A 25,042-nucleotide genomic window follows, 5' to 3' on the forward strand; every position below is an offset into this window, starting at 1 on the left:
TGTAATCCAGCAAATCAAGTGTCCTCTTTAGTTATCAAAAATACATGCAGCATTTTGGCATTTGGTCTTTATTATGCTTGACAAAGACCGATTATTGAAAAGTAGCATGTATTTCTGATGAATAAAGAGAACACTTGATTCACTGGATTACAACAGGGTGTTGCTGCGTTTTCCTCAATATTATGTTGCTATGGTATCAGAATCACAAATGCCAATATCTAATTATTTGATTTGCCATGTCCTAGAGATATTATACTTCCAGGATATATTTTCCTGTTTTGTGTCAAAGAACATACTAAATAAAAGTCTTGCTTCCATACACTGTACATTGTTCACAGTTTAACAGCCAAGAATTAGTGTATCTATATAATTAAAATCTTATGTCCCGTTCTTTCATGTGGAATACGTTTAAAATGTATACCAAGTCATTTCAAAGTTTGGTGTTGTTTGTACATTCTATGTATGGATTTTGGTAAACATGAGAAACAACCAATAACACATCAATCTTGTTGTCACTTTAAAGTAACTACATTGATTTCTGTAATATGGACTTCCTAGACAGGATCCTTGAATGGTCTAAAGTAGATATTGAATTTAACATTGATATGAAATTCAATCTGCCAGGTGCTTTGATGGACACTTGATTGAAAAGAAAGTGATGTTTGTGAGTCGTTTTTGATTATGCTGTTAAGGAAACATAGATCTTTGACTGGAAAAAAAGAATATTGTTTACTAGAAGGACTTCGTTTTTCAGTTTTTTTTTTATCTAGACACATATCACAATTCATATGTGAGAAAAAATATTTTTCATATCTACCATATTCTGGATGAGATTTCTACAATGTGGAGAACATGCAAATCCTTGTTACAGGTTTTCATCTTTTGCAGTGAAATTCATAATAAAAGCTTACTATCTCAGCAATTGACTTTGTTTTAAACACTAATTTCGCTATTAATCCGCAACATATGTGTTCCATATGTGGATGAACACTGCACATATCTAATGATGTGTAAATGTACTACACGGTATTCTGAAGTATTATAGTATTTCATTACTGGGGCATATGCAAAATCATGTACTTTTTGTAGCCATAATATTTTAAATATAATAATTTTCCTTCCACATATCAAATTCTTCCTTAAAAAACCACTTCAAGCATTTAACTACAGTATACACCTATATAGACCACATAACTATCATATTGGGGAAGATTTACTTACCCGGTCCATTCGCGATCCAGCAGCGCGTTCTCTGCGCTGGATTCGGGTCCGGCCGGGATTTATTAAGGTAATTCCTCCGCCGTCCACCAGATGTCGCTGCTGCGCTGAAGAGCATCGGAACGCACTGTAATACACTGAGCCGGGTTGAGTGCAGGTAAGTGCAATTTTCGCGACACATTTTTTTTTAAAATGCAGCCGTTTTTCCGAATCCGTCGGGTTTCACCACGCCCACCAATTTCCGTTGCGTGCATGCCAGCGCCGATGCGCCACAATCCAATTCCGGGGCAATTCTGGGGAAATTGGCTCAAATCGGAAATATTCGGGTAACACGTCGGGAAAACGCAAGTCGGGCCCTTAGTAAATGACCCCCATTGTGTATAGGCTGCAAGGTATTGTTGACATACTATATGCCTAAATTTGATAGGTCAGCAGATATAAGGAGAGCTAGAAGCAACAAACTAGACAATGGATTCATTGTTTGAGAAATACATAAACACTGTTATATTCCTTAATTTGTTAGTCAATCATCAGCTTTTAATGACACTGATTGGTTTGTATTCAATTCTTACCGCTCTGGGCGAAACTTGTGTCTATGTGGCCTTTGCAAGTCCCATCGCTGACATTCTTTGCCTGTTTCTGTGTGATCCATTGGTCCTCTGTAGTGTTCACCATTACAGGCCACGCATTCCACTGAAATGATGATATGTGGTACAGTACATAAACAGTTTAAATAGGTAGAAATATTTACATTTGTCTTAATAACTTTTAAAACATAAAAAATTATACAATGTTAAAAAAGATATCAAATATGTGAAATGACTGTAAAAGACTTACTGAAGGCCTTGCAAAAAACAACATAAGTGTATAATGATCGCGAGGCAAATGATTTAACCATGCAGATGAATGAAAAAGAAGAAGGATCTTGTTAAAAACACCAGCCGAAAATGTTATAAGTTCAATAAAACTGCAATTGCTCCATTAGGAATTGCACTTGCATCATACATTTTTATGTTTTGTATTTAGAATGTCAAATTAGTTTATTTTATTTCCATGGGTCGAATTAGACACAGAAAGCAGAACAAGTTTAATGGCTTTCTTAAGCATCCATCTTTCCTTTGTTAATATAGATCCCATTTCAAGAATTTGCTTTTGCTCTTTCTTAAGCATAATTAGCAGCACATGGTAACACATATGTTCTCAGCTATTCCGGAGTATTCTTATGCACATACAGGCCTCAAAAACTATAAAACAATAATTTACTACCGGAGAAAGAATATATTTTTATGAACCCAAAAAAAAGCTTCAGCCATTAAAGGGATTTTCCAACAATGGCAACCTCCGAGAATAGAAATCTTCTATGTGAGGGGAGTTTCCACTATGAGATGAAGAGTACTGTTAACACTAGAGATGGATCCTTACTTACATTTAATTCAGGGCTATAGATGTGAAGATGTGAATGTTTATGCGCCATTTGCTGATGAACTATTTACTATATGCAACCAATAAGTGATAGGATACACAAAGTAATTTGCACAATACAGGTAGTCCCCGGGTTACATACAAGATAGGTTCTGTTGATTTATTTTTAAGATGAAAATGTAGGTAAGTCGGAACAGATATATTTTATAAGTGAAATTGTAAATACCAGTGACAATTGGATTTTCACATTAAAGGAAATCTACCACTATGTGTCAGTTAAGTTAAACTAAACATTACCTACCGCCATTTTTTCCAGGATCCTGGCATTTATCAGCGGCGCTCTGGGCTGTTTCTTATTCACGCCTCCTGCATGATATATAGCTCCCTCTCCAATGCTGGGATGTCACGCAAGAGGCATGAATAATTAATAGTGCCCAGAGCACTGAAAATCACACCCGATGCTCTGTAGCTGCTTTTATTTAATTCTTTTTTTACAGCGCTCCGGACAGCAGAAGATAGCAGTAGGTAAGTATGTTTAGTTTAACTTTACTACCACATAGTTGTAGAGTTCCTTTAATGAAATAACCATAATGCTTCATTGCAGATAGCTTTGATAACTCTTATAATTGTTCATTGCAGACTGGGGATAAAATTCAGTAATTACCAGCATCCAGAGAGCACTAACTCTGGCCAGAGAAGTTTGTAACTATGGATCGTCTGTAAGTTAGGTGTTCTTAGCTGCCTGTAAATATGCCAAGTGCGACCTCCCATTACCTGCGTTGTCATGGTATTTAATAGGTAATTCCATAAGCTATGTAAATGAGACTTATAGAAAACACATCTGTGTGATAGGTATAGCTTCACTACACTACTTAGCCCTGGTTTTCCCAACTGAAAGTTCTTTTTAAATCACATGTTCATTCGTTTAAAGTAAATACATAGAGACAGATATATAGTTGAAATGTTAAATTCTGATTTTGTGGGGTCAACAATTTCTTAAGTAATCTTCCATGTCAAGATTTTAAAGCTGTTTACAAAAACCACAATGTTTGCTGTGGTTTCCTGCTGCCAGTACAAACAGAAAAGCTGTTGAATCTTGAGGAGGGATTCACTGTTGCAGTCTAGCAGCAATTCATAGAAGAGCTACAAATAATACTGCAAGGCCTTATGTAATAAATAAATAATGTTACAGAAATATTTATATTTACTGATTAAGCCACCTATAAGTTTTATTGGCACAGATATTTTGGGTAAGCTACTACTGCCTTTTAACATCTCCCAGGTTGGCTCTTTGCTGTAGTCTCTATGAGAACTTTGACATTTCCAATTTTTTGCCTATGATGATCATTTTTTGTTGACCTTTTTTTAATGTTTTATTAGTTATCATGATAGCTTGTTATCATATTTAATGTTATACAAAACAAACGTCTTATGCCTCATGCACACGTGTGTATTCGCCACAGATCCAATGTTTGCGGCCCCTGTGTCATCAGTGTGTGAAGTCTCTGTTGTTCTGTCACTTGGTCTTACACAAGGGACTATGGAAAGCACAGCTGTGTTTATGCACCCATACAAAGATGGAATGTGTACTTTCTCTTAGCACATAACCTGAAACAATGTTCATGTTCATGAGGCCTTATGCAGAATTGCAGAAAATAAATGTATATTTAAAATTTGTTATCTTATGAAATGCAGAATTTTGTGAACAGATATGTACATCTTTTCAATAATTTGTATTTCAATATAATGTTTTTATTGATACTCCTGATACTCTTATTTTTACATAAAATTGAAAGAGAGGAGTAATTTGACACTGAATGAGATCTGTTAGTCTATTCAACAGCACAAGGGCAAAATGAAAATGGCAGAAATTAGCACACAGGTAATGAAGAATCTATATGTTTTATAAGTTTTGTGCAAAAGTTAGGTACTGTTTAATGTAGTTTGATTTTACTTCTCATGCAACCAAGTTATTTCAATTTGGAGACCTGGCAGAAAAACACTTGGAGAGGTGTTATACACAATATAATCACTGGGGGACCACATATAGGCATACATGTCTACCCCTTATAATTATGATGTCTTAGTGTGATCTTGCTGCATAGATAATGATTGATGGGAATTGTAAAGTATATGCACCAACAAGTTTCTTTGCCTTGGCAGAGAGAGTAATAATGTACTGAGTCTTTAGAGTCATAGTGGGTATTTATTTAGGTTTCTGCGCCACGCCAGTGGTAGACACCTGTGAAATAATCGCAAATGCTAGCTTATTGCTAGCACATGTGATTATTTTCCCCTTTATGCCATCTCCATGCAAGAGGGAAGTGGAGGGTCTTGAAGGGGAGGGGGGGGGCGCTTCCGTTGGTGGATCGGTGTAGGGTGTAGTGGGCTTGCAAATTTTCACAGGCCTGGCATATAAATAAACGTATACATCAAGAGGCCTTTTGAAGTATGTGTCTGCACTGGCAGAGTGGCAGGGCTATCATACGACAACGTGCCGGCATATGATATATAACTCCCAGAGAGTCTTTAAATTAAGTTAATGTAATCCCAGCTACGATCCACATTTGCCCATGTAGTGTGACATATGTGCACATGTCCAGCCAAGAGAAGAAAACATATATATTTGTAAGGGAGTTTGTGTTTTTTACATTCTATTCAAAAGATAAGCTCCCTGGAAGTTTATTTAAGAATCAGCTTGTGCTAGCCAATGGGGGTGAAAGCCTTATATTTTCTTGGGGTATGTCCATGTGTTCTGTATGATAAAAAAAGGTTACTGCCACATGTTAGAATAAGATAATTCATGTGGGGGCCACATCTATGGAATGGGTGGTGACATTACAAATTCTACATTGATCAGGGAAATTTCAACAAACCAGGAGATATATCATTCAGCATTTTGTACTTAGTGACAAGTTCCCTTTCAATAGGTCTTCTAACGAGGAAGGAAAATTGTAGGTGAATGATGATTTTTTTGACTAACGAGTCGGTTTTTATCCGGAACCAATCAAGTTGCAAAGGAAGAACAAAATTCAGCACTTAAAACATTAATCTGTTTACTACAGTGACTAAAATGGGTAATTCCCGAACATGCACATTGAATAATGGGCAGATGTGGACACTTTTCAGCATTATACCTTCCTCATAGTCCCATAGAAAACAATAGCATCTGTGTCAGTTTATTCTATACTGTATTTGGTTTGTAATTAAAAATATTATCCAAATGTGTTCATTCATCAGTGGACAAACACTGATTTTATTTGCCTTGTTTACAATCATATACTCTAGTAGTAAGTAGTAGTAAGCATGAGAAGATTATCACTTTAAGGTTCCATGCACGCAAACAGATATCCGGCTACAAATATCCATCCCCAAAGACGCCAGTGGTGCCCAGCCACAATACAGTGAGTTCACATGTGTGTCACCTTACTGTACTGTCTATTTTACACTGGTCTATTTTACCCTATAGAAGAGCACAAACTATTACTAAATCAGGGGCATAACTACAGTGGCAGCAGTCATAGCAGCCACTATGGAGCCCATAGTTTTAGGGGGCCCCGTCATGCTAGCTGACACACTAAAGATAGGAGATGGGCTTCACATTATGCATATTATGCTGCACATTATAATATGTAACAGACCAACACCTCACCAGGTAAAAAGCTAAATACAAAAGCTAGGTCCACACAAATGAACCAAGCTAAAATCCAACACTTGTATAAATCAGTTAATTATAAAATGGAGATAAATGTTCAATTAGTGTTTGTAGTAGATATCTGAGGGTATGCGTCAATGTAATTCACCGACTAAAGAAAAAGCAGAGCGAAGGTTTGTCTCTTCTCTCTTATATATACCCCGTGTTTATGCCCTTGCATCCTTCCAGTGCATGGATGCTGAGCAGTAGGTGTAGTAGAAAGGAGTTGGCAAGAATCCTTACAACTAGCATTAGTTATGGAGGGAGTTAAGGGAGAAGAGACAAACCTTTGCTTAAAACAAGTCTATAAGTTAACTGCCTCTCACAAAGATGAGAATATGTATCTGGCAAGGCCTGTAATGGAATGGCTATATTTTTTTCAGGAGGGAAAAATAAAACATTATTTTCCAGCCATCAGCCGTAAAGATAAAATGATGACATGGATAACATATGCCACATATCAACAGCGAGCGTGATTACTTGAAATTCCATAAAATATATTCAAACTCTCTTAATCACTTTTTTATTCAGATATTGTAAGGTAAAGTATTTTTATCACAATTGTGTTTCCTCCATGCCACCTGGTTTGGATTTACAGAATAATGCAGCCAAACAATGAAATGTTGTTGCCATACAACAAGTTCAGTGCTAAAAGAATATTCTCCAACTGGTTTTTCTTATGTACCTAATGGTGCTTTCTGTAACAAGATGAATTTTTATAAGCAGCTTATAATAAAAAAAACTAAGCATTATAAATTATTACATTACAGTGTTATTTTTTTAGCATCTTGGAAGACTTTTGTGTCTGATCCTGCATTCTTAACTCTCCTATTCTCGTTTATAATGTCAGGTTGCTTGACTAATGAGAAGTAGAGCATGATTCCAATGGAAGCTTAAAAATGTTACCAATACACTCAGATATTTATCATACTTTGGCGCAAGGGGGGGAAATAATTGCAAAGTTTTTTTTGTTTCTTTCAATAGCCAAGATTAGGCAAGCTTTATCACATTTGTATGCAAATTTGAAAAAAAATCACAGATTGAAAAAAGCATAGAAAACAAGAAATAATAATTCAAACAAAAATTAAGTGAATGTGATCAAAGGACCAAAGTTATTTCATCAGCTTTTTGCATCAGTAATTACAAGAATGAACCAATAGTAGAAATGTGCTGCAGATATGGTGAAATTGGAAAATTAGCACCTGCTCTGTTTATTTTTCATTCACATTAGCTGATGAAATAACTAAAATGTAAACTGGCCTACAAGTCTTTTAATGTATACATAATAGGAAAAATAGGAGTTTTGTTCATAAATGCTTTATTATGGATTTCTTTGAATGCTTAATATCATTGAAAACAAAATGGTAAGAGATTGGAACAGGACACTTCTTCTATGTCTGAGTTATGAGAAGAGCAAAATATATTTAGGGAGGACATGAAAATATTATGAAATGACGTTATACAATCAGAAAACAGAATGTTTCTCTAATCTTCATCTCAACCTCATGAAATAGTTTTTAGTTGTAAATTTTCATCATCAATGTAATAAAAATCTTGGCATGTAAACAACAACTCGATCTATCTGTTTGGGACATTGTAAATTAATTCCAGAGTGGTTAGTATTTGCTTGTGTGTCTTAGCAATTTCGCATATTTCATAGCAAGTCAAATAAGACAAGCACAAGTTTGTTTTGAGGCCTCATACACTCAGACTTTCCATTTGCATTTTCCATTTGTTTTCTGCCACAAATAAGAAGATTCAGTGAGGTCCTACCTAACACAAGTGTCATTATATTTGTGTCTAATTCTAAATTCGGGGGTATCGTGTGCCAACATTTGGTGCAATTCCTGTGCATATAGTAGCATCTTGTTTTAATGATAGTTATAATATTTAAGTGGATGGTTTAAAACAACAAATACTTTTAACTTATTCAATTCTATATTATATCCTATATATATTCAATATTCTATCCTGTTACATGTATGTTTCTACTCTTTTTATGGGCGACAGTGTGATCATAAATTCTGGGGCAGTATAAGACTGTTGTTTTCTTATTCAGACCTATTTTAGTTGGTTTAAACTGTGCACCAAGATTTTAGGTGGATAGAACAATTTCAGTTGACCCTGCCCCTTTCCGATGAGGCGATCATCAAAAGGTCACACCCTTTTAGTCGGACCAATCACTTTTTTGACACAAATCCATCAAAATTCTGCACAATTATGTTAATGAATTTCCTGCAATGTGTGCCATATTCAAACAAAGAGGCAGATTTATCAAAAGTGTCATAAGGTAAGAAAGTAAATCTAGTCATCATAAACAAATTGATGAATTTGCACCCAATATTTTTTTACCTGAAAATTGGCTGCACACTAATGCAGCCTTAAAGAGTAACTAAACCTTTAAGCCAATTTGCATAAATTAATAGTATTGATTACTATAGTCCTGTTTTTCCTCCCTTTCTTTCTACATATCAAAAATATTTAAAGATGATCCTGAAGAGCTATTAGGATAGTCTGCACCTTAAACTGTCACACAAACACTGTTAAAATAGACAGGCTTACATAATTTGTACCCGTGTTATAATGATTCATATAACAAGGCCAAAACATTCTTGTGTTTGTGCTTTTAATATATTAAAATGGCCTGCATGAATTAGAACTAAATTAAAAAATCCATTTAAAATACAATATATTCTGTATATAGAATTCTTAAAATGTTACCTTCAGAGCACGATGGTATGTTGCACACTTCATGACGAATTTTGGGATTTTTTGTAAAACACCAAGGTCCTCCCTCTTCTCCTTTAGGATTTCGACAATAGTTTTCGTTGAGGTCTTTACTTCGGTAGCTCGAATGCAAAAAGCTAGTTTTAAAATAATATTATAGCACATGTTGTAGTTAGTGGTAGTAGTATCAAAGTTAGTATGAACATTTCACATGCACTCCTACAGTAAAGATATTTTAGTATGACCTCTTTCCATGTAAACCATGCCCTACATGGGACAATCATGCCAAAGGTAATGTTAACCATATCATGGATCCCAAAATTAGCAATATTAATTAGCAGCTGACACTGTAAACACAACTAATTACCAGACTGCTTGTGACAGCTGGCTGTATATTATTAAATGCTTCCTATGATAGGTAAGCTCTAATAGTATACATTGGAAAGTGTTGTCTTGTTATTCGATACTAAATGGTTTGTAAATAATTTGTAAACATAAAACTAGCAAATTAGTAAAATGAATGCAATGCTTAGTCCACAGAATAATAGGGGAGTATTAATAGAAATCTGATTGATTAGTATAAAGAGGAAAACTACAATACACATACTTAAATATTTCTAGGTAATACAATACAGAGACAAGTTTGCATCTTTTGGATATTTGGCTCCACTCTGAATGATATATTATCCAATTATATACTATCAAATATTCTGGCTGCTCATTTCATGTTTGAATACTGACATGAAGTTAAATTATTCCCTTCTAAACTCTACCTGCAATATTAAATTTTGTATATGATCCTCAAACATTATAGTTAACAACTAGTGATGAGAGCACCAATTCAAATTTTAGAATTTTAAAAATCTGTTCAGGTCCGGGTATCCACCAGTAGCGCCTGCAATCGGTGCTACCACCAGTTGTGGGTGTCAACTAAGTAAATGCCACTGACAAAGGCATTATCGCTCCCGAAGACATAGTCAAGTTTTCTAGACAATATTTATTGTCAATAAAGGATAAGCATTGTTATCTTCTATTTAAATCCTAGATGTGATGGGAAGGAGGTGTCACTTGTGTCCAGAGTGAAAAGTGAAGGCTATTGAACCTTTTAATAAATATAGTGACATGGAAAAAAATACTCAAATATATGTTTGACATGAAACTTGGTCATTTTTTGGTGGTACCTTCCCTTAAGGCTCAATCATTTTCTGGTGAGTGTTTTGCATACTATACAACTTAGGGAAATATTACCATCAGAACTTTTTATGATTTGGAGGACCCTGGGGTAAAAATAAGCACCCTAACATAGTATCATAGTATCATAGTATCATAGTATATAAGGCTGGAAGGAGACGCAAGTCCATCAAGTCCAACCTTCAAGAATTAAATAAATGTTTTATCCCCATAACCCGTGATATTTTTTCTCTCCAGAAAGTCATCCAGGCCTCTCTTGAACATGTACATAGAGTCGGCCATAACAACCTCCTGCGGCAGAGAGTTCCATAGTCTCACTGCTCTTACAGTAAAGAACCTTTGTCTATGGTGATGGTAGAATCGCCTCTCCTCTAGGCGTAGAGGATGTCCCCTTGTCCTGGTCACAGGCCTAGGTATAAAAAGATCTTTGGAGAGATCCTTGTACTGTCCGTTCAGGTATTTGTACATTGTAATGAGGTCTCCCCTCAGTCGTCTTTTTTCTAAACTGAATAATCCCAAATTTTGTAATCTGTCAGTGTATTCTAATCCCCCCATTCCCCTAATAATCCTGGTTGCTCTCCTTTGCACCCGTTCCAGCTCTATTATATCCTTTTTATACACTGGTGCCCAAAACTGTACACAATATTCCATGTGTGGTCTGACCAGGGATTTGTATAAGGGCAAAACTATGTCTTTATCATGAGAATCTATTCCTCTCTTGATACATCCCATTATTTTATTTGCTTTAGCAGCAGCCGCCTGGCTCTGGTCACTAAAATTAAGTTTACCATCCACCAATACGCCCAAGTCCTTTTCAGCTTCAGTTTTACTAAGTAATTGACCGTTTAGAACATAATTATACTTTTTGTTTCCATGGCCCAAGTGCATAACTTTACATTTATCTACATTAAACCTCATCAACCATTTCTCTGCCCATCCCTCAAGCTTCCACAAATCCCTCTGTAATGCTAAACTATCGACCTCAGTATTTATTACTTTACACAGCTTAGTATCATCTGCAAATATTGAAACTTGACTGTGTAAACCCACTACAAGGTCATTAATAAAAATATTAAAAAGAAGTGGCCCCAATACTGACCCCTGTGGCACTCCACTGGTAACATCAACCCAATCTGAGAATGTGCCATTAATGACCACCCTCTGTTTTCTATCACTAAGCCAATTACTTACCCAGATACACAGATTTTCTCCTATTCCCAGCAGTCTCATTTTGTATACCAACCTTTTATGTGGCACGGTGTCAAATGCCTTTGAGAAGTCCAGATATACAACATCCACAGCGTCCCCCAGATCCAGTCTTGAACTTACCTCCTCGTAGAAACCAATCAGATTAGTCTGACAGGACCGATCTCTCATAAACCCATGCTGACGCTGGGTTATAAGGTTGTGCACAGTGAGATACTCCAGGATAGCATCTCTAATAAACCCCTCAAATATTTTCCCCACCACAGCAGTTAGACTTACGGGTCTGTAGTTTCCAGGATCGCTATTTGATCCTTTTTTGTATATTGGTACCACATTTGCTATGCGCCATTCCTGTGGAACATAACCAGTCCTCAGTGAATCTTCAAATATTAAAAATAACGGTCTGTCTATCACGGTACATAATTCATGCAGAACCCGGGGGTGTATGCCATCTGGCCCCGGTGATTTATCTATCTTAGTGGTTGCGAGGCGGCGCCGTACCTCTTCCTGGGTTAAACTGTTGACATTATAAAAAGAATTAACATTATTCCTCATTGTGTCTTCCACCAGGGGATTTTCCTGGGTAAAGACAGTTGAGAAGGCGACATTCAGTAGATTGGCCCTTTCCTCATCTCCTTCCACCATGACCCCCATGTTATTTCTAAGGGGACCCACACTCTCTGTTTTTAGTTTCTTATCATTTATATACTTGAAAAATAATTTGGGATTATTTTTGCTCTCCCTGGCAATATTTCGCTCAGTCTCTATTTTTGCGGCCTTTATCTGCTTTTTACAGGATTTATTTTTCTCTCTATAATCCTGTAATGCCTCATCACTACCTTCACGTTTTAGCACCTTAAATGCTTTATCTTTCTCGCTTATTGCTTTCCTTACAAGACTAGTTAGCCACATAGGCTTTTTCTTGTTCCTTTTATGCTTTTTCCCATAAGGTATGTGTTTCTCACAGGACTTTTTCAGAATATATGAGAAAAAGTCCCATTTTTGGGGGGGGCTTTTGTCCTTGAGAGCATTATCCCAGTCTATGCCTTTAAGGTCTTCCCTTAGTTGCTGAAAATTTGCCCTCCTGAAGTTTAGAGTGTTGGTTGCCCCTTCACTAACGCTCTTAGTAAAGCGTAATACAAAATCAATGATATTATGGTCACTATTCCCCAGGTTCCCCCCAACCTGTAGTTTTGATATCCTATCAGGTCTGTTGGTAAGGATAAGGTCCAGCAGTGCCCCCCCTCTTGTTGGCTCCAGGACTAGTTGCGACAGGTAATTGTCTTTTGTTGTTGACAAGAACCTGCTGCCTTTGAAGGACCTGCAGGTTTCTGCCCCCCAGTCAATATCTGGGTAATTGAAGTCCCCCATGATAAGTACTTCACCATGGTTTGAAGCCGCATCCATTTCACTTATCAGCATTTCCTCTGCTGCCTCCATTATATTTGGAGCTTTATAACAAACCCCTAGTAATATTTTATTATTCTTTTTCCCTCCCCTTATCTCCACCCATAGGGACTCCACATTTGCGTTACTGATGTCATCTCGCAGGACGGGCTTGAGGCAAGAATTCACATATAAACAAACCCCTCCCCCTTTTTTATTTATACGATCCTTTCTAAAAAGACTATAACCATCTATAGTAACAGCCCAGTCATAGCTACTGTCCATCCATGTCTCGCTGATGCCCACTATATCATATTTCCGTTCCAACATCAAGAGTTCCAGTTCCTCCATTTTGTTTGTGAGGCTTCTGGCATTTGTGTACATACACTTTATATGGTTTTCCCTGTCCCTATTCCTTTTGTCCTTATTCCCCAATCTCATTCCAGCCCCCCTTCCTCCCCCATGGACTATGACCCTTCCCAGCTCTCTATGTACACCGTCTATTTGCCCTGCACAAGTGTAATTGCCCTCCCCCCAGGTCTCTAGTTTAAACACTCCTCCAACCTTCTAGCCATTTTTTCCCCTAAAACAGCGGCCCCCTCCCCATTGAGGTGCAGCCCATCCCTACTGTAGAGCCTGTAGCCCACAGAAAAGTCAGCCCAGTTCTCCATGAACCCAAACCCCTCCTTCCTACACCAACTTTTGAGCCACTTATTTACCTCCTTGATCTCCCGCTGCCTTTCTGGTGTGGCACGTGGTACAGGCAGTATTTCGGAGAAAATTACCTTTGAGGTCCTTGCCCTGAGCTTATGGCCTAAATCTCTGAAATCATTTTTAAGGACCTTCCACCTACCTGTTACTTTGTCATTAGTGCCAATGTGGACCATGACCGCTGGTTCCTCACCAGCCCCTCCCAGTAATCCGTCAACCCGATCCGCAACATGCCGAACCCGAGCACCCGGCAAACAACACACTGTTCGGTATGCACGGTCTTTGTGACAGATTGCCCTGTGTGTTCCCCTAATAATGGAATCTCCCACTACCAGCACCTGTCTGACTTTGCCTTTGCTCCCATTACCCTTCTTACTGGAGCAGACATTCCCCTGGTTGCTAGCGGCCACATCTTTCTGCAGCATTGCTACCCCAGAGCTGATATCCCCCTCATCCACCAGCCTGGCAAACTTATTGGGGTGCACCAGATCAGGACTAGACTCTCTACAACTCTTCCCTCTACCCCGCCTTCTACATGTTACCCAACTAGCTGCCCCCTCATTCTGCACCTCCATACTTCCCTCCCCACAACCATCTTCCCCAGAGAGTTTGTGCTCCAGGAGCAGCAAACTTCGTTCCATATTATCAATTGCCCGCAGCCTTGAAACTTGCTCATTTAGATCCAGAATCTGGGCTTCCAGATGAGCAATTTTCACACACCCCACACAGCAGTATTCCCCCTCGAACGGCTGTTCAAGGAAAGCATACATGGCACAGGATGTACACCGTGTAGCAATGCCACTTATGGAGTCCATAATTCTAATGGGGATTACAATATAAATATGCACAGAAAGAAGAATTTACAGTCAAAGTAACACAAAACACAGAAGTTACCTACTAAAGCCCCTCAAACTTAAGTCCCTTAAACCTAAGTCACACTTATGACACTGCACACACTTGGGATCAGTGCACACTCGCTGCCAAGCTCACACACTCGCTTTGCTAATGCTTTTTTTTTAAAGTTATCGGCCACAAAAATCTGCAGAGCTCACTGCACAAGATCTGGCTGCAAACACATGCTCAACTTCTCTAAATCTCTGAAAAACCTAAAGAACTAATTTTGATCTCCTCCTTTCTACATCTATAACCTGCTGGGGAAAGATATAATTGCTGCCAAATTATAAATGTTTTTCTAAAATTTCAATTAAATACACCAATGCGTATTTAGAGGAAATAAGTCGTTAAAGAGAAGGGGGCTGACTCAAGCTTACGTTTCTCAGTCCTCAGATCGGAAATGACATAAAACAGAACATTACTACAAACCCCACTTGTAAAAAAAAAAATCAGAAAATAGCTCACAATTACTACACAATGCATTCCATGACATAAACATGGAAACCACCTTCCTAAAAACAGATGTTCAGATGAAGTTGCTCTGTGAATTTCAGCCCACACATTAACAAGCAGCAAATGTTCAAGTTTTTAATTCTTTTCATTTACAGTTGTGCAGCACATGAGCCTGTACTAATGACATCATGATATTTTTACTGATAAACAAAATAGCGTGCGGCCACTTCATTTGTCAGATGACCTTTGTAGGTTTGGACTGTGCAGCATGATGTGAGGAGTCTCAGCCTGGCATCATGCTGTATTTGTTAATGTGCATTGTAAGCTAATTGTCAGGTCAACAAGCTAGACCTTTATTAAAAATAGTTATAGGCATCAATAATTCAGTAACAAATCTCTAGCCGGTGATTATAACAAACCATAGTAATGACACACATGAGCTAATAAATAAAAGATATTGGGGCACGTTTACTAAAAACTCACTGAAGTGTTCAAAGTGCGCCAAATTCATGATTTGTGGCGCCTGTTCTGAATTCATCTGGGGTCCTCTGCACAGCTGTGACAGAGCGCACCACTTTTTTTCTGGTGCACCTTTAACATGGGCCGTGCAACACATTTATGTCTGACTTTGGCAAAGAACTGGCAAAGTCCGACAGAAAACCGGTTGCAAGCACTTTAAATGTGGGCCATTGGGTTTTTTTTATCCAAAAGGTATGCGCTATGTACTGATCAGCTATGGCATGACAGATGTAAACAAAATTATCTGGGTACAATGACACTTGTCAGGAGTGAGAACATATAAGGCATTCAGTTTGTGATGTTGATGAATTGGAAGCAGGAAGAATAACTTCAAATATAAGAATCTCAGCAACTTTGTCAATAGTGAAATTATAGTTAAAGCATCTCCAATATGGCATGTCTTATGGAGTAATTCTAATTTGCGGTGGTTGGGACAAATTAAAACTGGATAAACAGTCCCACAAGACTGTGACAGTGGCCTCTTTCAGCAGAATACTGCCACATGGCCACATTTCTGTCTAATTATTTTATGGTAGAAACAATTCTTTAGAAAAGTATGCAGTATTCCATAGCATTTTCCTGCTCATTCTTTAAACAGTCCAATCTGACATTTTACTTCATGCAGGTGATTACCAGAAGGGGTAGTGCTGACAATTATTTTGAAGAATAACACCCTTGGGTCATTCCTCTTTTAAGACTAATGAGACCTTTGCACTTTGTAACCCAATGACCATCATTTGTTAGTACTAAGTAATTACTGTAAACTAATCACTTACAGTATCTCAATCTATAGTAATGCAAATGTACTTTAACAAAAGCTATGTTCTCAGGCATGGGAAAAAACACAGGGCATGGTCTGGAAAACGTGATAGGTGAAAAATTAAAATCCACAGATAAATTGGTTAAAGCTTTATATTTACATTATAAATGTGGTGTGTACAGTAAATCTAAGTGGGAGCACTAAAGGTATTAATATACCACAATAGGAATGAACTGGGGATGACAAATTCTTAAAAGTCTATTATTTAATCCTAAACAATTCATACATTATTGTTTACTTACAGAAAAATGTAAGTTTGGCATCAGATGTACTTGCATTCTCATTAAGCAGACTATATTTGTGCAAGACATATGTTGTAATGTCATTCCTACCTGTGTTCATGGGGGATCATTGAATTCCATGACTGGCATACAATGCCACTCTTTGTGGTATTCCGTAAACCTTTATAATTACTGCCCTTTCCAATAATACATTCACGGACGTAATCTGCGGTTTTGAGAAAGTGAAGTTAATAGATGTGAAATTGGTACTCTATTTAGTACCTAATGTATATATGATTTATGTTAATCCATACAACAGTCACAAATTCCCCCAAAACTCACAAATACAGACACTTTATTAGTATAGGTTCTCATCACTCAAAAAAATAATTGGGTTTTCCAGGTTATAAACATTAATAACCTAAACATGGAATAGGTCATTAATACCACATTTGTGAATATCTGACACTTAGCACCCCCAAAGTCAGCTATAATTTATTTGGATGCTAGGACTAACAGGGAACTAAGCTACTCTTCTGTTGGGTTATTGCATGTGAAAGGAAGCTGGGAGGTAGTAACTTAATTTGTCCACCATACAGAGAACAGAACTATGCTCCCAACTGTGGCCATTTTCATATTTCTGGTGCCGTAGGTAGCTTCACAGAACTGGTTAGTGAACACCAATCTGATATGCAGGTCCTATTCTATGGATATCTTAAATATTTATAGACTAAAGAACCCTTTGAACAGAATCCATCACCACGATTTACCTAACTTTAGTAACTGCTATGTAGGGCTAAGCCTACACATGCTACCCGTGCTTTTGTTTTATTTTCCAGATGAAACTTCCATGCCAAAAGTTAAATTCATAAATCAATAAAGCTGAAGTGCTTTGGAGAGTATTCCAGTTTCACAGCAATAACAAATTCCCCTCTTACAATGCCCCCGTCCTGTTATCCCTTGGCCTTCAGCTATGTCACTTCTGTATGAAAGTGCCAAAGCACTTTATCCTAATTTGTCTATTTCTAAAGTGAAGTTTTGGCATGGAAGAAACAATTGGACAATAGAAACAAAGATACTGGTGACATGTGTGGGCATAGGTCTACATAGAATAATAGTTATTTTTATCTATCTGGTAGATTGCGGTGACAGATTCCTTTTAAGCCAATATATAACATTGTATATTTCACATTATCTGAATTTTGCTTTCCTGAAATCTCATAAGGAAACATCTAAGACTCATGAATGCTAATGAAACAATTAATTATGTTAATATTTTTCAAATGAATACAGTACATTGAATCTATTAATACATTATCTCTATTTTTCAGTTTGGTTTAATAGTTCAGAAATACTGTACCCCACTTTGATATGCAATTTAAATTTCAAACATAATTAGAATATTGGAATTACCTGAAAATCTGCCCCCACCAATGTAAGTAATCACACATACAACCACAATAAAGAACATTTAATGAGTTTTCTTACATTTGAAGCATTTCATAAGAATAAATGTTACCTTTCTTTTCAAAAAGATCAAATGCATGATCTAGTTTCTTCTTTATTCCTGTTGACAAGCTATTGAAAGAGAACCAGTGGCATCTCTTTATGTTTTTATCAAAAGCAAACGCCCTGGAGAGAATAATGCATTTATTAGCATTAAACATAGATTTCTTTTAATACCCCTTTAGCAAACTACAGTCTTTTGTGCTTCAATCAAATAGGTTGGCAGTAAAGAAAGAATGTAGACTGACTCATTATATTGTTAACTGTATAGGGGCGCATTGGTTTATCAAAGTCTTTGACTGTGTTTGATGAACCAGCATTCACCATAATTATGCAGCACAAAGATGGCACTTATTTCTTCACAGTACAATCATATTGAGTGGGCCCAAGTGAGTGAAACTACCTGCATGCTTCTACTTCTAGTACAGTAATGTCATGACATGCATCATGGAATAAGCCATGGGAATTTCAGTAAATACAGTATGTCGGATGATTATGTTCTTAGGTTTCTCTCCTAATCTTTTGCACTACACAAATTCCTAAGTTCTGAAACCTTGACAGCATTTCAAAGTCTTGTAATATGGAACTTGATATTTTTGAGTATTACATTGTTTGCTATTTAGATCCCCAGGACATAGTGGATGAAAGGGAAATGTCTAACTGTATCATCACTATGTTAGATAAAGGAGAGTAAAAAAAATATAGTAAATATTTTATGATTTATGTGCATAGAGTTGTTTCATAGTCATCTGTATTTGCCTCTCACCAGTCCAACCACCATATTTTGAAAAAAATGGACAGATACATTTAAACATTTTATGAATACATTTTAGATGGATAATAGACACATGCATCCTTATACAGCACTGTGCAAAAGTTTTAGGCAGGTGTGGAAAAAATGCTTCAAAGTAAAAATGCATTCAAAAATGTGAATGAAAAAAGTGAATGCATGAATGACAGGAAAAAGAATCTAAATAAAAAAAAATATTTGGAGGGGCACCCATTTCATGAAGTCCTGGCCCACACAGAACCTTTATTTGGACATATGAATGGAATGTATAGAAAGTAACATAAGAATTACAGCAGGCATACATCCACAGAAGAAGATTTATGGTTCATTTTCTAAGATGTTTGGAACAGTGTCCCTGCCAAGTTCCTTCAAAAACTGTGCTCAAGTGTTCCAAGAACTGTTTTGATTGCAAAGGGTGATTACACCAAATTTTGATCTGAATTATAATAATTCTTTAGATTTCTCTTTTGTTAATTTACTCTTTTAAAATTAAGTATTTTACTTTTTGAAAGCTATTTTTACTATTATGTTTGAAAGCATTTCTTCCACTCCTTTCTTAAACATTTGTACAGTACTGTATATAAGCATGCACATGGAATTTTATGAATTGACTATGAACTATTACTGAACACAACAAATATTTTTAACATTTACCAGACAAATGATGAAAGTCAAGCCTGGGGTGTATGCAGCCAAGCCTACATATGTTTAGCAGATGAAAAAAAAGGCAACACAATAAAATTGGCTTTTACTAAGTAACAATTTAGAGCAATGTGAATGTTCCACACAAAGGAGGGAGAGGTATCATATCAATATCACATAGTAATAGTATCAGCATAACATGTCTTCGTACTTGCAAGTAAAGGCTAGCCCTTTATTCCGGCTGCATCTTTTGGCACAGTTCTCGGTGGTATTGTATAATTTTGTTTTCATCTTAAGCTCCTTGTTGATTCTTATTAAAGTGGTGTCTGAAGTCTTTGTATAATCATGCAGATTGTTTCGTCTTCTTTTCTGGGCCTCTGTGGAAATATAATCACCAGAATAAGAAAATCATTTACAAGCCTCAGTCTCAAGTCGATATAAAACGAATGTACATATTGGGGCATATTTACTAAGGACCTTGTGCCAGTTTACTGTCAGATTTTGCACATTCTTTTCAGTGAAAATTGCTTGCACATGTATTTAAGATGCACCACATTTGTGGGAGCCTTGTAGCTCACGGCGTGGCTATTCAACACCCAAGTGGTCTCTTGCGTTCTGCATGCGCAGAACCCAGCTTTTCAGACGAGTCCGCACAGCTCGTAGCTGTGCGCTGAAGATGGATTGGTAGGCGAAATGCAAGAGGCTACTGGGACGTGGAGTGGAGTGGCTGCGCTGTGTAGCCTCTGTTCCGGCTACTCCACACCCCAGTAGCCTCTTTAGAAAATTTGCATATTGGGGGAATTAAAATGTATAAAAGTTCTGGGCCATGAAAGAGTTATCCCTAAAAAGGGCTATACTACTATAAAATAGAGGAACCTGCCACCGGATCTACCTTAATAAGTAGATCCATGGTGGTAGGTTCCTTTAATGTGTGTAGATTCTTAATAGCCATTGCTGTGGACTATGGAATATGCTAATATGTTTACAGGGTGGAAAAGGAAAAAACTTTATAGTTAGAGTAACTTTAACCCCTTACTACTTTTCAATTTCCTGAAACTGCCCTATTTTTAGAATCTATGTCACTATCAGTGATTATAACTTTGAAACACTTTAACATATTCAGGTGATTTTGAGAATATTTTCTCTTAACACATTGGGGAACATTTACAAAGAACAGTACAAACTTCACTAAATGCAGTTTGCCTGTGTACAGTGCAGAGTGTGCCGTTCTTCATGAATCTGGTACTCCCTGCACTGCTCCGACAGAGTGCACTTTAACACTGCTGTCAGACTTTGCATGTTAAATCTGGTCCGACTGACCACTTGAACGACCCCTCATTTGTGTCGCATGATGCCTAGTGCAGCTGCATCACGTGCGGCAAAATTGTGGTGCAGGCACTTCATAAAAACCGGTCCGAGCTGTTTGCACCTAAAATAACTGGCAAAGTCCGATGGAAAACTGGTGCAAGGACCTTAGTAAATGTGCCCCATTCTACTGCTAGTTACTGAAAATATTTGGGTGATTCTGTAAGTGATCCATTTTCACAGTTTAATGTTTCTATTTTCCAGGCAGATATTCATACCACTCAAATAACTTGATAACTAACATTTATTGAATATCTGCTTTATGTTGGAATGTTTTTTAAAGATTCTCTCATTTTCTAAGGGTGTTATGAGGCTTATAACTTTGGGTGAGATTTTTTACATTTAAATATTTTGAGAGGCCTGCTCAGCTTCCAAGTGAATATGAGAGGCCTAAATAATGATAAAACCCCATAAATTACCCCCTTATAAAAACTATCCCTCATAAAATGAAAAACAACTTATAAGAAGTTTATTAACCCTTAAAGTGTAAAACAGGGATTTTTTTAAAAATGGAGGTGCGATTTGAAAATAATAATTTGGCCCAAACTTACACATTCACACTGGATTACATGATGGAATGGTCTGCCAACTTTAATAACCAATTGTCGTGTGAGATGAGAAGCATGGAGATGGATGGAGGAAATGAAAATCATCAATTCTTGTTTAGAATTAGAGATGAGCGAGCACTAAAATGCTCGGGTACTCGTTATTCGAGACGAACTTTTCCCGATGCTCGAGTGCTCGTCTCGAATAACGAGCCCCATTGAAGTCAATGGGAGACTCGAGCATTTTTCAAGGGGACCAAGGCTCTGCACAGGGAAGCTTGGCCAAACACCTGGGAACCTCAGAAAAGGATGGAAACACCACGGAAATGGACAGGAAACAGCAGGGGCAGCATGCATGGATGCCTCTGAGGCTGCTTAATCGCACCATTATGCCAAAACTATGGGCAACAGCATGGCCATGACAGAGTGACAGAATGAAGCTAGATAGCATCTAAAACATCCAATAATTGACCCTGACACTATAGGGGACGGCATGCAGATGCAGCGGCAGCAGCGGCAGGCTAGAGAGTGGCATGGCGACATACTCTAAATGGACTCAGGCTTCAAACCAATGGGTGGCAGAGAGGAACCAAAGGAGGTGAGCAAGAAGCGCTCAAATAATATCGGTACATGATAAAAGTTTGCCAGTATATTTTGTGGATTACACAGCAGGGTGGCGACAAAGTTAACATGGAAGCCATAAAAACAACCCAAAATTCTGCCTGACACAGCTCGTTTGATAAGGGGACCATGTATGGAGGCAGTGAACTAGTAGTAGATTAAAGCTGCTGCAGTTAAAACTATGTTAGTTGGATCTTGGCATGGAGCTGGCGCTCCGCTGCCAGGCCAGCTTTCGCCAATCCAAGCCCCTGTCTCTAGGCTACTCCCCAAACAGCACTTCTAAGAACCTTTTGTATAAGATCAAGTGTAGTAGCGTTCTTATAAGTTTGGGATATGGCGGGTGAGGGGAATGTAAACAGATGCGCAAGAAGCGCATGATGCGCATGGAGCTGGCGCTCCGCTGCCAGGCGAGCTTTCGCCAATCCAAGCCCCTGTCTCTAGGCTACTCCCCAAACAGCACTTCTAAGAGCCTTTTGTATAAGATCAAGTGTAGTAGCGTTCTTATAAGTTTAGGATATGCCGGGTGAGGGGAATGTAAACAGATGCGCAAGAAGCGCTGAAATAATATTGGTAAATGATAAGTTTGCCAGTATATTTTGTGGATAACACAGCAGGGTGGCGACAAAGTTAACAACTTTGATGTGGAATCCATGAAAACAACCCAAATTTCTGCCTGACACACCTCGTTTGATAAGGGGACGATGTATGGAGGCAGCTATATGGACGGCTTTTGGAGGTAGCAATGGAGACAACGTGTGGAGGCTGCTATGGAGACAATTTAATTTGGATAGTGCCTGTATGTGGCAGTCCAAAAAAGTTTTCAAACCAGAGGAGCAGGTAGGTGGCCCTCCAGAAAAATGAAATAGATTGAGTGCCTGTATGTGGCAGTCCAAAAAAGTTTTCAAACCAGATGAGCGGGTAGGTGGCCCTCCAGAAAAATGGAATAGATTGAGTGCCTGTATGTGGCAGTCCAAAAAACTTTTCAAACCAGAGGAGCAGGTAGGTGGCCCTCCAGTAAAATGGAATAGATTGAGTGCCTGTATGTGGCAGTCCAAAAAAGTTTTCAAACCAGAGGAGCGGGTAGGTGGCCCTCCAGAAAAATTGAATAGATTGAGTGCCTGTATGTGGCACTCCCAAAAATTGTTTAAAACAGAGGACCGGGTAGGTGGCCCTCCAGAAAAATTAAATGCATAAAGTACTATAGCTAGAGCCAGTGGGCCCTGTCAAAAAATAGCCAGTTTCCTCTGCTTTACTGTACAAAGAGGAGGAGAAGGAGGAAAATGAGGAGGAGGAGGAGTGGATAAATTATTCAGGTTGAGCTTCCTTCACCTGGTGGAGATTGGAAATTATGAGAAATCCAGGCTTTATTCATCTTAATAAGCGTCAGCCTGTCAGCGCTGTCAGTCGACAGGCGTGTACGCTTATCGGTGATGATGCCACCAGCTGCACTGAAAACCCGCTCGGACAAGACGCTAGCGGCAGGGCAGGCAAGAACCTCCAAGGCGTACAGCGCCAGTTCGTGCCACATGTCCAGCTTTGAAACCCAGTAGTTGTAGGGAGCTGTGTGATCATTTAGGACGATGGTATGGTCAGCTACGTACTCCCTCACCATCTTTCTGTAAAGATCAGCCCTACTCTGCCGAGACTGGGGACAGGTGACAGTGTCTTGCTGGGGTGACATAAAGCTGGCAAAAGCCTTGTAAAGCGTACCCTTGCCAGTGCTGGACAAGCTGCCTGCTCGCCTACTCTCCCTCGCTACTTGTCCCGCAGAACTACGCACTCTGCCGCTAGCGCTGTCAGAAGGAAAATACTGTTTCAGCTTGTGAACCAGGGCCTGCTGGTATTCATGCATTCTCACACTCCTTTCCTCTCCAGGGATGAGAGTGGAAAGATTTTGCTTGTACCGTGGGTCCAGGAGAGTGAACACCCAGTAATCGGTGCTGGAATAAATTCTTTGAACGCGAGGGTCACGGGATAGGCAGCCTAGCATGAAATCTGCCATATGCGCCAGAGTACCAACGCGTAAGAATTCTTTCCCCTCACTGGCCTGACTGTCCATTTCCTCCTCCTCCAACTCCTCCAACTCCTCTTCTTCTGCCCATACACGCTGAACAGTGAAGGACTCAACAATGGTCCCCTCTTGTGTCTCGCCAACATTCTCCTCCTCTTCCTCCTCATCCTCCTTCACCTCCACCTCCTCCGATATGCGCTGAGAAACAGACCTAAGGGTGCTTTGGCTATCAACAAGGGAATCTTCTTCCCCCGTCTCTTGTGACGAGCGCAAAGCTTCCGACTTCATGCTGATCAGAGAGTTTTTCAACAGGCCAAGCAGCGGGATGGTGAGGCTGATGATGGCGGCATCGCCACTGACCATCTGTGTTGACTCCTCAAAGTTACTCAGCATCTGACAGATATCAGACATCCACGTCCACTCCTCATTGTAGACTTGAGGAAGCTGACTGACCTGACTACCAGTTCTGGTGGAAGTTGACATCTGGCAGTCTACAATTGCTCGGCGCTGCTGGTAAACTCTGGATTACATGGTCAGTGTTGAATTCCACCTCGTGGGCACGTCGCACAACAGTCGGTGAGCGGGCAGTTGGAGGCGGCGCTGCGCTGCCCTGAGAGTGGCAGCATCTGTGCTGGACTTCCTGAAATGCGCACAGATGCGGCGCACCTTCGTGAGCAAATCAGACAGATTGGGGTATGTCTTGAGGAAACGCTGAACTATGAGATTTAACACATGGGCCAGGCATGGCACATGTGTCAGTCTGCCGAGTTGCAGAGCCGCCACCAGGTTACGGCCGTTGTCACACACAACCATGCCTGGCTTCAGGTTCAGCGGTGCCAGCCACAGATCAGTCTGCGCCGTGATGCCCTGTAATAGCTCTTGGGCGGTGTGCCTTTTATCGCCTAGGCTCAGCAGTTTGAGCACCGCCTGCTGTCGCTTAGCGACGGCACTGCTGCTGTGCCTAGAGCTACCGACTGATGGCGCCATGCCCACGGATGGTATTTCGGAGGAGGTGGAGGAGGGGTGGGAGGAGGAGGAGGCATAGTAGGCCTGAAACACCTGGACCGAGGTAGGCCCCGCAATCCTCGGCGTCGGCAGTA

General features: G+C 39.0%; 1 protein-coding gene across 2 annotated transcripts in view; it reads right to left on the bottom strand.

The window, feature by feature from the left end:
* Nucleotides 1–25,042, bottom strand: part of HGF (hepatocyte growth factor) — an 89,636-nt gene that overhangs the window by 41,038 nt on the left and 23,556 nt on the right. Inside the window, exons 2-6 of one of the 2 annotated variants that reach the window (XM_072147260.1) lie at nt 19,612–19,777; nt 17,982–18,094; nt 16,574–16,688; nt 9,056–9,183; nt 1,791–1,911 (exon numbers count right to left, since the gene is read on the bottom strand). In XM_072147260.1, the coding sequence (XP_072003361.1) occupies nt 1,791–1,911; nt 9,056–9,183; nt 16,574–16,688; nt 17,982–18,094; nt 19,612–19,777 (643 nt within the window). Of the gene's footprint in view, nt 1–1,790; nt 1,912–9,055; nt 9,199–16,573; nt 16,689–17,981; nt 18,095–19,611; nt 19,778–25,042 lie in introns of both variants that reach the window. The other variant, XM_072147259.1, reaches the window with a different exon arrangement.

This window comes from Engystomops pustulosus, chromosome 4 (assembly GCF_040894005.1).
Source record: "Engystomops pustulosus chromosome 4, aEngPut4.maternal, whole genome shotgun sequence".
Taxonomy (NCBI): domain Eukaryota; kingdom Metazoa; phylum Chordata; class Amphibia; order Anura; family Leptodactylidae; genus Engystomops; species Engystomops pustulosus.